Below are 14,935 nucleotides of genomic sequence, written 5' to 3'. Positions count from 1 at the left end.
TTACTGTATAATTTAAATATTTTACTTTGATTTAAATATTTCACTTAGGAATCCAAAAAATTTTAGTTTCTAATTTCAAAAACATGACTTAAACTTGATACAATATAAAATTTCAGCCAAGGCTTTTCAAGGGAATGCACAGGATCACATTCAAGGTCACATTCCATAAAAATGGTGTCTTCGACTTAAGAATATTCTTTATTTGAAAATATCACTTGTTAGGTAGAACAAAAAGACCCTAAACCAGTGCTATGAGCTAGCCAGCCACAATTCCAGGTGCTGCTAGAATGGAAAACCTATACCTCATTAATTTTTTTTTGGAGCTCATTCGTTTTTTCAGTTCTTTGTAAAACTCCTTCATTCAGCATGGTGTATTGTGACTGTATATTGACCAGTTCACTTTCCAGCATAGATTTTTCCTAAATAGAAATAAAAATGGGGAAAAAAGGTTTATTTAATGGATGACTATTCTAACTGCTTTGATTAATAAAGCCATGATTTAACAAACTTGGTTTAGTGGATTTTGACCTTAACAAAAGTTGCTGAACAGGAATATACTGGCAGATCAATGAATACAGAAGTAGAGTGGCTGGGATAGCAGGCAGACAGCAGATCTTAGGACAGGTCTTGCAAAGAACTGTTATGAGGAAGAAGGGGGATACATATCCACTTTACCCTATTTGTCAACCATGCCCTAGTCAGAGTTCTTGTTAAGGTTGGGGTAAACCTCTAATTTTGAACAATCTACTTTAATGGACACTCTTGCTGCCAGCAGTCTATAAAATTAATTGCTTACTATGGGGGTCACATTTCATTTCAAAAAGTTAAACAGGTTTAATATTTTAATAGGAGACATCCTGCAAACTCAAGGATTTTTCAACTGAACAGTTGAAAAAGCATTCAGGAAGAGGAAATGGCAAGTATGGCGGAGTTTATGTAATTACCAGAAGTCAAATTCAATTCAAAGTAAACTTACCTTTTACTGTAACACTTTATAACAGGGGTGTCAAACTCAATTTCACTGAGGGCCACATCAGCATTGCAGTTGCCCTCCAGGGGTCGGGTGGCTATGGCTTGGGTGGGCGTGGCCTACTGGGTGGGCGTGGCTAGAGTGCGTATGGCCTACTGGGTGGGCGTGGCCAGCTCTACATCGTTCGCATCAAGGGTGCCCATGGGGGGGCCCGGGCAGGAGTGGGACAGATCTGAGGGTCTCTGGTAGAAGGAGGGTCTCTGGGCCAGGGCCAAGGCAGTGGGGGCCATTCCCTCACTGTTGCCAGGATGGCTTCGCGGGCCACATGAAACCACTTCGCGGGCCGGATCCGGCCCCCGGGCCTTGTGTTTGACATGTCTGCTTTATAAGATTATCCCATTATGGGTTTTTGTCAGTTCACCACAACAGTATTAAAGAAATATATCATAAAAAATACTACAAAACCTAAAACAGAAATCTGTAACTTAACTAAATAATACAATACAAAGAACATGCTGCATAGATTTTCGAAAAGAAAAAGAAAAAAGTAACAATATTTTTTCATTATAACAGAGGTTTAAAATACATTATTTAGGCAATAGTTAAGACAAATGAGAAAATATGAAAGCCTGATTCTACCTTGTAGAAATTAGCCAGACGTTTTTTCTTAAGAATCTCTAGTTCATTTTGTGAATATTTGTATCGGGTTTGAATTCCTTGGCACTGAGCTTGTAAATGCTTTAAATCAGCCTCCTTGTGTTTAATTTTTAGTAAGATCTATGGAGAGATGTTGTACAGTGTAATAAATATGTAGAAGACATTCTACAAATTCCAGATATGAAAGAGTTCATCCATTAAACCAGGGGTAGGCAACCTCGGCTCTTTTATGACTCATGGACTTCAACTCCCAGAATTCCTGACTCAGGAATTCTGGGAGCTGAAGTCCATGAGTCATAAAAGAGCCGAGGTTGCCTACCCCTGCATTAAACCTAAAACTATCAAGAGCAGCAAAGCCCAAGACATTCAAACTGAAATGTTTCTCTCTCTACCTTTGTTCTTATGCCTTCCATTTTGGGAGGAAATGGCATCTTGCCAGATAAGAAACATGTCTTAACCTGGAGAAGAGTTGGAGAATCAGAAGGAATAATCATCAAGGAAAGTGTTGCTCAATGCAAATTAGGATCCTTTTTGAAATTACATTCTGGCTTGATTTAAGCTGTTTCATTCTATCATTAATACTATTTTGTTCTAATTGTACCGATGTATTTCAACCTGCAAGATTAGCTATGAGTTAAGGATTGTGTCATTCATGGTATTTTCCTTTTATCTTCTACTACTGCCTTCAATTCTCAATTAGTTCCTCATCCTTAACCTATTTAATAAATAACATGTTTATTAAGTAAACAATGTTTAAATATCCCAGTATTTAAAAAAATATGTGAAACCAACAATTTAGTTTTGATAGATTTATGTCTTCTTAATTAGAACACAGTGCCACATATAAATTTATAGCTTTACCTTTAGTTCATCCATTAGTTTCTCCCTTCGTTCCTTAAGTTCATTTATTTCTTTTTCTTCCCAGCATTTAGCCTTCAATTTCAAATAACTTGAGCCTCCAGAAATTATTCCAGATTTCAAAAATAAAGTTCCATCAAGAGCCACTGTCTGAAAATTGGGAAAAAGCAGACACAGAAAAAAATAAATTAAAAGATAACTACTGTAGTTATTTGCATCATCTTTATTACTACTACCATGTTGTTTTGCCCTTTTAATATATAACTTAAGGCAGTGAATTTACCTAATACTCCTGCCTCTTCTTTTCCCCACAACCACCCTATGAGATGGCTTGGACTCGTCCCTAGTCATCAGCCATCTGTTATACCTAAGGGAGGTCTAGGTAAAGGTAAAAGGTAAAGGTTCCCCCGCACATGCGTGCTAGTCGTTTCCGACTCTAGGGGCTGGTGCTCATCACCGTTTCAAAGCCGAAGAGCCAGCGCTTGTCCGAGGACGTCTCCGTGGCCATGTGGCCAGCATGACTAGCACGGAACGCTGTTACCTTCCCACCGTAGTGGTCCCTATTTTTCTACTTGCATTTTTACGTGCTTTCGAACTGCTAGGTGGGCAGAAGCTGGGACGAGTAACAGGCGCTCACTCTGCTATGCGGCACTTGGGATTTGATCCACCAAACTGCCGACCTTCTGATCGACAAGCTCAGTGTCCTAACCCACTGAGCCACCGTGTCCCTTAAGGGAGGTCTAGAACTCACCAACTTCTAGTTTTTAGGCCAGCACCTTAACCAATACACTAAATTGATTCCTGGACACAAAGTACCATTGATACTCTTGACAAAATATTCATTTTTTTATTTTTGGATTCTATTTTACAAGAAGAGAGTCAACAACAACATTTAGAATATCTTGACTATCCTAGATATGACTATCCTGCATTTGGCTTTAGGATTCAAGTTATCACAACAGAATCAGAGCACAAGTAGACCTCGCTTAATGACTGTGCTGTTTAGCAACATTTGAAGTTAAGACAATGCTGAACAAGTAATTATGGCTAGTCTTCACTTTTATAACCTTAGCACTATCCCTGTGGTCACGTAATCAACATTAAGACACTTTGCAACTGGCACTTACAACTGTGGCATATCAGCAGTCACCTTATCACCATTTGTACACTTTAAAACCAGAAATTAACACCAAGGTTAGTACTAGATTAATAATCAAGCAGTAAACAATACCCCAATGAAAGAACTATTAACTAGGACAAACAAGCTAACAGTAAACAACAGCCTAATCAAGGAACCAACAACACTTCCACTAGTGATAGAGCAAACCACTACTAGTAAATCAAAAAGAGAGCAAATCCCACTCCCTTCTAGCCCTAATGAAGTTTCTAATTTGGTAATGAAATGACTGCAAGAAAACAGCCAAGCTCAGAGAGCATCACAATTCAACCCTGAGCTACAAATATTCTCTTCTATCGATGCTTTACAACCAGTTTTCAACACTGAGAGTCAATGGAGAAGCCAGCAGCAGCAAGTCATGGTCATGTGAGGTCTCCTATAACAACCCACAGCGACTAACTTAACAACTGAATGAAAAGTGATATCATAACTCCATCATGGTCATGTGATGCTTCACTTAGTGACAATGTCGCTTTATCTACAGAATTGCTAGTGCCAATTGCGTTTGCTAAGCAAGGGCTACGTGTATATTTCAAATATTACCTAAATGCTTATAAAGAGCTTACAATATATTTTAAGGTTACCAAACTTTTCAGTCCATTATGAATTGAATTCATGCTAATTAAAACTGAGTATTTCAAAGTAAAAAAATTAAAAGCATTCACTTTCCTTGTCAAGTAAATGGACCTTTCAGAACAACGGCAGTTTAAAAAATCAGTACTTTGCCATTTCTAAAAGCCAACAAGCAGAGAAGATTTTGTTGTGATTCAGGGTCAGCCTGTGGGTTCGGCAGTTGGGTCGGACGACTCAGAGGAGGAGGAGAGGGGTGCTGAAGAGCTTGCTGATGACAGCCCTCAGCCAGGCCCCTCCCATCTGGTCACGACGCAGACCCAGCTGTGTGAGCCTGACAGCGTGGATGAAGATGACCCACAGCTGGCCCTGTTCAAGGACGCCCGACGCAGGAGGCAGTCAACCAGGAGTAAACAGAGGAAGGCAATGGGGCACCTCGAAAGGAGGCAAAGAGAAGCCACGGTCTGAACTGTTTAAAAGGGGAATGTGTGGGAGGGCTGGTTTGCTGAAGGCAACCGTTTGAATAGCTCCTGTTTCATGGTTCGTGTCTTGTTTTGCTCTGTTTTACGTTAATAAATTTGGCAGGCTTAGTTCCAGCCTCTTGCCGTTTGTATAGGGGTTGTCCCTGCCTTTTCTGCAGGGCCGGTAGTAGGCTGGTACAGAACAGATTTAAACCTGAGTCAGGACTTTAGCTGTAAAGATACAGTCCAACAGTCTATGTTCCAACTCTATCTTTAAAGGATATAGTTCCAGCAGAGCCAAAGCTAATTTGACTAACACGCAAAACTTATTAAAGACCATTTAAAAATATATATTTTGAAACTCAGCTGCCAAGTACTTACTTTCAGGCGATGTGGGCCATCAAATGCTAGCTGTTTTGCTTCCTTTATTGTTTCGCATACAAGGCCATTTCCACAGACAAACTGAATAACTTTCTTCAATGGAGGAAAAGATGTTTGTATGACATCCATTATCAGTTTTGAACCTCTTATTTCTCTTAATTGTTCATTGATTGGTTCAACCTACATATGAAAAGGTGTGGATAAATCTCATATTAGATAGAAGTCCTGACAAAATGACTTGAGTTCCTTGTAATAGAAGAGCAGAATAAAATATTTTAATCAATACACTGCAAGAAACAAAAGCATCTAAGAAAAACTAACACACATTTTATGATATATAAAATGGTATATAAAGCTAATAAAATATAAAATCTAAATGATTAACAAACCAATTTGAAGTTAGGAACAGAAGAGAAACCTACAGACATTAGACAATGGACAGCAAAACAAAGCTAGTGAGATAAAATGGCAATGCAAAGTACACCTCCTTATAAGATTCATGTCAGAACACAATAAAAAAAGGATGAATAAAATTTAAAATATTATGATCTTTCCATGAAAGATTCTGAGTGAGATTTGGAATTAACAGATGCTACAGCTTACTTCAAGGTAATCCAAAGGAAGGAATGTTTCCGGCTCAGCTCTTTCTTCCTTGAGGAAACGAATGCAACTTCTAGCTGTCTTTTCTGAGGCCACAACAATTGCAGTCATGTATCTGCCAAAAACTTTGGTGACTGCAAGCTGATATTTTTTATGGATGGGGTGACACAAGTCCACAAGTCTTCCAAACTAAAAGAAGAATAGCGTACTAATTTGCAACTATTTATACTTTTACATAAAATTACTTCAACTAATGGAGACACCAGTTTCCATAAACATGTATGGAAATCCAGCAAATAATTTTGCTCTTTCGTTACGCCCGAAGCGTAAGTCAGCCAGATAAATTACTTCAAAATAAAACTAAAAGTACTTTGATTAAGATTAGCTTTGGTAACAGAATCTTGCCACTCTGAATGCTTTGTCCTCTTTAATGCAATGTGAATTAGGGACCTGTCTACCTGAGACACTGGCATTCCTCTCTCCTTGTTTGGGCTTAAGTAATGCTTCCCTCCTTGTTGCTTTGCTAAGGAATTTCCCCTCTCTCTAGCAAGGCCTTCCTACTCAGTCCCTTGCATTTTTTAACATTCATATGAAGCTGTTGAGCCTGGGCACTCCTAACACCAAGGGGAGGGGCTGAGCGAGATATCAGCAATATGCTGAAGATATGCAGCTGTATTCCTCCCGCCAAGCAGGAGATGCAGTGTGTGTGTGTGGAGGGGGTGTCTTAACTTAGCACCTGGTGGCTGCAAGATACTGAAGAGTCTGAATCCCAGCAAGATGGAGCCACCACTTCCACATAGTTATGAAGGAGCAGTTACACATTCTTGGAGGTTCCTGCTTCAATAGCAGGGGGAAGCTGTGCCCAGTAAAGCCTTTGATTAATTTCAACTTGTCAATTTTAGGCCTTCCTGGACCAGAGTCCTTCCTCATCTCCTTGTGCGACAACTGAAATTTGCTCTATGTGAGCTGCCCTTCCAGATGGCCCAGAAACTGTTCCAACTGGTTTCAGTGAAATCAATGTTCAATGGACACAACACTTAATATGTCAGAACCACAGCAAGTGCCCTAAGTTCCCCCCCCAAGAGGTCGGGGTTGCAGATACTCAAAGCCCCCTCAATTTGCTGCCCCAGGTCAGGGTGGCTGCACCTTTAGGAAGGTGACTTGTTTAGAATGGATAAAGCTAAGTAGGCAACAGCAAATAGATAGTATTTTAATACTATTTAATTCAGAACGGATATTACTATTTACATTTTTATAATTTTAAATTGCTAGCATCTGGTGAGTAGGTAGTGTACGTACATAAATAAAAAAAATTAAAAATTGATGTCAATTGCTTGAAGGTTTGCTTGTTTAAACTAGCCCACTGCCCAAAAAAACTCTTCAACTCATCAAACTCTTCATGAAGCTTCAGATTGTTTAATCGGTCCTCAAACATTATGTGAAAATAATTTAATAAATACTTCTTTAACTAATGGTTCTATGAATAACACGATAACAAACAACTGCAGAACCAGGTGAAAACCATCGACATTAACAAAATCACCATCAGTCAAGTGCAAAAGGCAGCTTTTCTTGGAATAGCTTATATCCTGTGATGATCCTTTAACACCACATATAACGTCAGCCCATCCCAGGTCCTTGGGAAGGACTTGATAGATGGATAAAAATGCCAAATCCAGTATGAACAACTGTCTGATTGTGCAACGAAACATCATCATCATCCCTTTGTATAGTCCCATCAATCTTTGAGGATCAGGACTGATCACTCTGGGAAACCTTGTTTAAACCTATATTGAAAAATATTAATCTGTCTTGACAGTTCTTGCTGCATTTATCTCCATGGCATTGAGCTTGTCTTGAATAGTGTTCAGTATTACCAAATAACCAAATAGGATGTACTATTAAAGGAGCTATTTATTTGTAAACAAACTGAAGTGAAATTAAAAGAATTAATCTAATTAATTACCACAAAATCAGGATATAATCTTTTGAGGCTCTCCAAATTTTCTGCCCTCTTCTGCTGGCGTTTCCCTTCATGGACATCAATTTTAGCAGTCTGCAAATCACTAACAACTTTACTCAGTTCTTCATTTATTTGGGCTATTCTGATCTTTGAAGTTTGAATCTCATTTGTTAGCATTTCTTCTTGTTGCTTTTTTTCTTCTAAAGATTCCCTTCAATTCAAGCCAAAAGGTAAAATAAAGAATTGGACAAATAATTTAATTTAATAAAATTATTATAAATTTTGATGGCCAATGCCTGTAAGTCAAGCGCCCTTAGTTTGCAAATCCCAAATTGAGATGCATGTCTGAGTTTTGTGAAATTAGTGCATACTTAAATAACACAAAGGAGGTGGATCATATATCATGTATTATTATTACACTCATCCCAGAACTTCTGAGGATATGCTAGACATACAGATCTTAACGTTTCCTAGACTGTTCTTGAATAATCCATTTGGACGGAAATGTAAGTAATACAGAAAACCAAATGAACTTTAGCAAGATTTGCATGTTACAAGCCTGTTTTAGTGCAGGAAATTATTAATTAAAATAGATGTTATAAATACATACGAGCATGTCCTAATGTATTCCATAAGCTTCTCCATCCTTCTTTCATTATCTTCTATCTGTTCTATGATATGCTTTATATTTTCCTAAAAGTATGTAGTAAGATATATTAAAAATTGGTTATACATATAAGAAATTTTAAAGACCTTATTTTTTTTAAATTACTGTTATTAAATTGTGTTTTTCTCATAAAATGTTTTTCAATTTAGTACAATAAAAACAAAATCTTTTCAGACCATTCTTCTTTTATTTATGTGTATTATACCTTATAATGAAAATTTTCCTCTTGATTTTATCCTCTAAAATAAGGAACCATTTATTGCATACCATGTAGCTAGATTTTGCCTAGGAACAACTGAAATTCTCAAAAAGAAAATTAAGGGTATTGGCACTGAGATTTTTTTTTAAAAAAAAACTACTAATCTTTATTTTTTTACATCTTTTTTTTGGCCTTCAGAGGTCACCCTTTAGTCTAGTTTTACTATTAATATTAAAAAGTAGATATTTTAATTTTGAATTTTACAGTATTGTGCTAGCAATACTAATTTTTAGTTATCTCCTGTCTGTTTTAAGCTTTAATGGAATTGTTGAGATGGATGTAATTTTTCCTGTTTGTATTTTACAGTAGTCCATGACTAAAATGAATTTTTGTGGTGATTGTTCTCAGTACCATGATTTTTGCAAACCTATTGCTTGATTATCTTTGCTAGAATTTTTCCATTTATGTTAAAATTAAACTGTAAGTCTTCAGCACAGACGTAATAAAAAGGAGCTAATTATTTTTAGAACATTGTTCTTGGCTCCCAAACAATGATTATTTATACATACCTCAGTTTCTTTTTGTCTCCGCTTATCAAATGACATCTTTTCCATATCCGCTTTCTGCTCCCATAACAGTTTTTCCCGTTGCTGAGTTAACGTGGCTACTTTTTTACGAACCAATTCTTTCAATTCCTGATACTGATTTACCTGCACACAAATAAAGAAACCTTCATCCTGTGTACGGGATTGTATCCCTAAATATATCATATAAATCATACTGTCATTCAATACAGGTAGTCCTCGACTTACAACAGTTCATTTAGTGACCATTCAAAGGCACTGGGAAAAATTGACATGACCATTCTTCACAGTCACAACCATTGAAGCATCCCCATGATCAAAATTCAGATGCTTCACAACTGACTCATATTTATGACAGTTGCATTGCCTGGAGTCATATGATGACCTTTTGCAACCTTCTGACAAGCAAAGTCAAGGGGAAGCCAAATTCACTTAACAGTGTCCCTTACTGAATAACTGCAGTGATTCTGCCATTATCGGATTATGATTAGAACCTATTACAGGTGGTCCTCCACTTACAAACACAATTGAGCCCAAAGTTTCTGCTGCTAAGCGAGTCCTGACTCATTTTACAATCTTTCTGCCATGGTTGTTAAGTGAAACACTGCAGTTGTTAAGTGAATTGTGTGGCTGTTAAGTGAATCTGGCTTCCCCCATTGGCTATGCTTGTCAGAAGTCAGCTGGGAAGGTTATAAATGGTGATAACATGACCCCAGACAGTGCAACCATCATAAATACATCCAAGTTGCCAATTGCCTGAATTTTGATCACATGGCCATGAGGATGCTGCAACGGTCATAAGTGTGAAAACTGGTCATAAGTCACTTTTTTCAGTGCCATTGTAACTTTAAATGGTCACTAAACAAAAGGTTGTAAGTCGAAGACTACCTGCTACAAACAGGGAGACTGAGTTCTAGTCCTGCCTTAAACACAAAGCCAGTAGGCCAGTCCATTTTTCTCAGCCCTGGGAAGAAGGCAAAGAACTTCTGAATTCTTTCCAATAAACTATAAACTCTAATCTAGACAGTCATCAGGAATCTACAGAGACCTAAACACACACACACACACACACACACACACACACACACACACACACACACACACAGAAAGGTAATTTATCTAAGGCAAATGTATTATTGTTCTTCAGAGAACTACATAGATATTCCAGCATGTTCATTTCTAAGATATAAGTAACATTAGATCTTCACATTTGCAATTTTTACTTTGAAATCACTCATTAGAGCTATTTTAAATGAATTATAGCAAGCTTTAACTTTTCATAGAATTTCTCTGTTATATGCTCATCTTGATTTGCTGTAGAAGTATATATATATATATCTTGTCCATGATAGTATTTTAAGATGTGATGCTAATTGTTATACAATCCAATCTGGATATGGAATTTAAGCCTTTATCTTTGGATTATATTATTTAGCATTATGGTTACTCCTTTATAATGCATTTTCCTCAAAATATTCTAGTTTTTCAGATTATTTAAATCTTATTACTTATAATCATAATAGTAAAGTTGGAAGGGACCTTGGAGGTCATCCAGTCCAACCCCCTGCTCAGGCAGGAAACCCTTTATCATTTCAGACAAATGGCTATCCAGTCTTTTCTTAAAAACTTCCAGTGTTGGAACTGTCAGGAAGTTTCTCCTTAGTTCCAGGTTGCTTCTCTCCTTGATTAGTTTCTATCCGTTGCTTCTTGTCCTGCCTTCAGGTGCTTTGGAGAATAGCTTGACTCCCTCTTCTTTGGGGCAGTCCCTGAGATATTGGAAGACTGCTATCATGTCACCCCTCGTCCTTCTCTCCATTAAACTAGATCAGGGGTCAGCAACCTGAAACAGTGAAAGAGCCACTCGGAACCAGTTCCCTCACAAAAGGAAAAATTGGGAGCCGCAAAAAATGTGTGCACATGCACGTACATGCGCAGAACAGAATTTGACTGAAGAGTGGTGCCAAGGCGAGATATGCGCCTACCCTGCATATTTGAATTGATTGAACTTTTTTAGTCCCACTTTTTTTTTTTGGACTGCACATGGCAGAGGACTGGGAGCCACAGGAGACGGCTGAGAGCCGCATGCGGCACTGGAGCCACGGGTTGCAGACCTGTGAACTAGATGTACCCAATTCCAGCAATCGTTCCTTATATGTTTTAGCCTCCAGTCCCCTAATCATCTTTGTTGCTCTTCTCTGTACTCTTTCCAGAGTCTCAACATCTTTTTTACCTCATGGTGACCAAACTGGATTACAGCCTAGTGAATTAGAAGTTGAGTCGTTCAAGTTTTAAGGGTGAATGTTCATTTGAATAAACTTTTTAGGAAGAAAATGTACTAATAGTTAATTGATTATACCTCAAAGGGGAAGGCACATATGAGGATTCAAGATTCAAGACTGAATTATATATTAATGTGTACATATATTGTGGATCTCTCTCACACACAAACACAACTTATTGCATTTATTTATTAAATTTATATGTTGCCATCATTCTGGAGCCACAAAAAGTATGCTTTCTATTTTTTTCCCATTACATCCCTACTAAGTGAGTTGGGCTGAAAGTGATCGGACCAGAGTTACCAAGCTTCCATGGCTGATGGTGGAACTGGAATTTAGGTTTCCCCCATTCCTAGCCAAACACATTAACTATTATCACTACATCTCTCTCCATTTCTGTGCAAATCTGCATTGTAGATATGCAGTAGAGTGCAAATTATTAACATAGTGTAGCAATGATGACCATAAAGAATAATTAACTTCTGATTTAAGTATGTAACTACAATGATCCAATTTATAATCCAAATCTGCTCCTTTGAATATTATAGAATTATTTGCCTTGAAATTTACCTGACTTTCCTCCAGCAAAACTTCTCTTCCTAGATGTTGTGCCTCTTCTTCGACCTTTTTTTCAAATGCTCTCCAAGCTTTATCAATCTCAGCCAGCTCTACCTCCAATTCCCTTTTGCCTTCTTCTTGCTTAGCTTGCACTTTCACATGGTCTCTTAATTTTTTTTTAGCCATATCTACTTTTTTAATTTGGTGAGAAGTTTTTTCCTTTGCTTTAATATACTGAGGTCTCTTTTGATTCAGTATAATTTCTAGAGCTCTACAAAGGAATACAATTTTCAAAAAAAAATTGAGAAAGTTCAAAAACATCTAATATTAACTATTAGGCACAGCTTATTTGTTAGATGCACTCACCTAATTTCTTTTTCAATGTGGTGGTTGCTTCTAGTTAACATCCCAAAAGCAGATTTCTTGGCTTTCATGGTTTCTTCTGCATGAGAAACAGCAATTTTCTTAGTACCGATAGTCCTGGTTTTTTCAGCCAGTTTATTATTAAGAAATTTGATTTTTTGCTCATTGTGATACAATCGGAAAAGTTGCAACTGCTTTTTATGTTCTTTCAGTTCTTCAAACAACTCCTGATAACGTTCTGCCTATAGTCAACAAAATGATTAGCTATGAACTCATATGCAGTGGTAAATATTAATTGTGAGTTAGGCACATGCCTTTCAATTATAAAAAAGAGTCCATATTAGTATTTTGCTAACATTTGTAATAGTATTAGTAGCTTGTTGTACATCCATCAAGAGACCCATATAAATAATTGAAGATAAGAATATGTTCTCTGGATATAGCTGCATTGTACTATGTATTTTGCTCCTAAAGTCAACTAATTAATAGCATATTAGAGTGAGAGCCTCACCTCCATTCAAGCCTCAACATTATCATTTTTCTTTATCTCATAACTAAGAAATTTTAACCATGATTATTGTCTATGGATATTCTTAAGTCATCCAGGTCATAGTTATTCCAAAGATGCTTTTTCACAAGTCAACTGGACTTTCTTAAGGAAGTCCACTTGCCTCATGAAAAAGCATCTTTGGGATAATCATGATTGTTAGACATATATTATAGGAAAGGATTGTATTCATATTAATGATTGGCTTAATAATACATGTTCTTAAATTTTCTATATTATAGTACATTGTTATAGAATTCTTAAAATTGCTTAGTAAGAGCTGGAGATAATGGCTAGAATATACAGCAACACATAGGATGCTATCCTTCTTTCCTTCTTTCCCTCCTTTATTGTTGAGTTTAATTATTTTAGGTATATGATTTAGGATATGAAGGAAATCTGGCTGCAATTCCTGTCACCCCATTGTTAGGGTATATAGCTTCTTTGCTTCTTTGCTAATAGTTTAATTCCATTTTAAATTAAGAACACTTCTAATATTGTTTGTACAGCATTAATACAATTTTCCTAGGGTCAGACTAGCTGCTTCAATGTGCTTTCAATCTGCTTTCAAAGGACTCTGATAAAATTAAACTGAGTTAGTTTTCTTATATTCAGAATACTCTTTTTTAAAAAAAAATCTGATCAAAGGTTAGTACCACTATGCAATCTTTCTTGTATTATCATTTTATTTATAACAGTCAAAATAAGGCAGGAAAATTAACAGTATCATGGCATAACTTCTCATGATAAGAATCTGCCAGAAAACTTAATTTAAAAAAGATAAACTCAACTATGATTTTTTTCCACTGAAAACATAAATTTTTCATTTTATATACTAACGTAAGAACCCAAACTATTTTTTTCTGAATTCACCTCCTCTTTTTCTAATTTTGCACGTTTGCGCTCAGCTGCAACATTTTTCTTCTTGTTGTAACTGAACTGTGCATCTTCCTCTGCCTTTTGCAAATCCCTCTTCTTTTCTGCATATTCAGCAGCAAGCTCTCCTGAGTTACTAATTTGTTCAAAAAGCTGAGTTCTTTCTTTGGGTTTCTTCATTGCAATTGCTTCAACTTCACCCTATAATAATAATTCTATTTATTTTAAAATGTTAAAATTGAACAAAATGAAAAAGATTCTGGAAATAAGACCTTAAGGACCAATTTTATAGAAAACAACCAACATTCTTTACCGAAGTTTTTTCATTCTTATGGTGATAACAATATTATCTGATATATCAATAGTATTCAGAGCCAGGAAGGGCCAGACATGAGGGAGTTAATTTCATAAATTTCTTTTTTCAATCCTGTATATAAATCCTATACCTAGCATCAGAAAAAAATGTTAAAGACAGTGCATAAATTACTCCAGATACTGGAAGTGTTATATAAATCCATGTCAAGAAAATATACAGTGACACGTATTCAACTCTCAGATTATTTACCCATAAATTCCTTTCAAACATGGGAAATGGACAATCAAGTAAACATTAGATTAACAGTATAATAAGGGAAGTCATGTTAAAACTGGTAGCCAGTGTAGCTCTCCTGCTACATTTTATGGCAGCGCTAGGAATCTTCTAGAACAGACATGTCAAACTCGCAATGTCATGTGACGTCGTGCAACGTATTGGGACTGTTTTGCCATTGCTGGCAATGAAGTGGGTGCAGCTTCCGTGTGATGTGTCTGGCCCGCGGGCTGGCAGTTTGACACCCCTGTTCTAGAACATACTTGCTGCTCCTTTTGGTAAGAGCAGAAGCTGCAGGCCAGGCCTAAGGGACCCTCCAGATTAAAATGTGAGTTTATTAATTTTGAAGACACTGTGATGCAAGTATCTCTCTCCAGAAATACTTATACATGGCAATGCTTATAAAACTCCTTGCCACCAGTCACTACAATTCAAAAGATATTTTTAAACTGGAAAGATATGCAGTCCAAAGTGACAGTTGTATCTAAAAGTGGCAAATATGGTGCTGTAAGATTAAAAAAAATCATTGCTGAAGCCATCTTATCCCACACATTCTTCTAAATATTTGGATCAAAATTAAAAAAATATTACCAATAATATAAACATGTAATTTATGCTATATTAAATTTTGAACAC

The 14,935-nt window shown here is 36.7% G+C and overlaps 1 protein-coding gene across 1 annotated transcript in view; it reads right to left on the bottom strand.

Moving 5' to 3' along the window:
• Positions 1-14,935, bottom strand: part of SMC1B (structural maintenance of chromosomes 1B) — a gene marked incomplete at both ends in the record, with an annotated part of 33,525 nt that overhangs the window by 12,966 nt on the left and 5,624 nt on the right. Inside the window, 11 exons of the mRNA XM_083366239.1 lie at positions 303-419; positions 1,610-1,747; positions 2,489-2,635; positions 5,075-5,254; positions 5,678-5,863; positions 7,641-7,848; positions 8,248-8,330; positions 9,073-9,213; positions 11,937-12,195; positions 12,291-12,529; positions 13,708-13,911. Of these exons, the coding sequence (XP_083222365.1) occupies positions 303-419; positions 1,610-1,747; positions 2,489-2,635; positions 5,075-5,254; positions 5,678-5,863; positions 7,641-7,848; positions 8,248-8,330; positions 9,073-9,213; positions 11,937-12,195; positions 12,291-12,529; positions 13,708-13,911 (1,902 nt within the window). The remainder of the gene's footprint in view (positions 1-302; positions 420-1,609; positions 1,748-2,488; positions 2,636-5,074; positions 5,255-5,677; positions 5,864-7,640; positions 7,849-8,247; positions 8,331-9,072; positions 9,214-11,936; positions 12,196-12,290; positions 12,530-13,707; positions 13,912-14,935) is intronic.

Source organism: Vipera ursinii (assembly GCF_947247035.1).
Source record: "Vipera ursinii genome assembly, chromosome: 6".
NCBI lineage: Eukaryota > Metazoa > Chordata > Lepidosauria > Squamata > Viperidae > Vipera > Vipera ursinii.
Note: the sequence above shows the minus strand (reverse complement) of the source record. Positions and strands in the feature narration are given on the sequence as shown.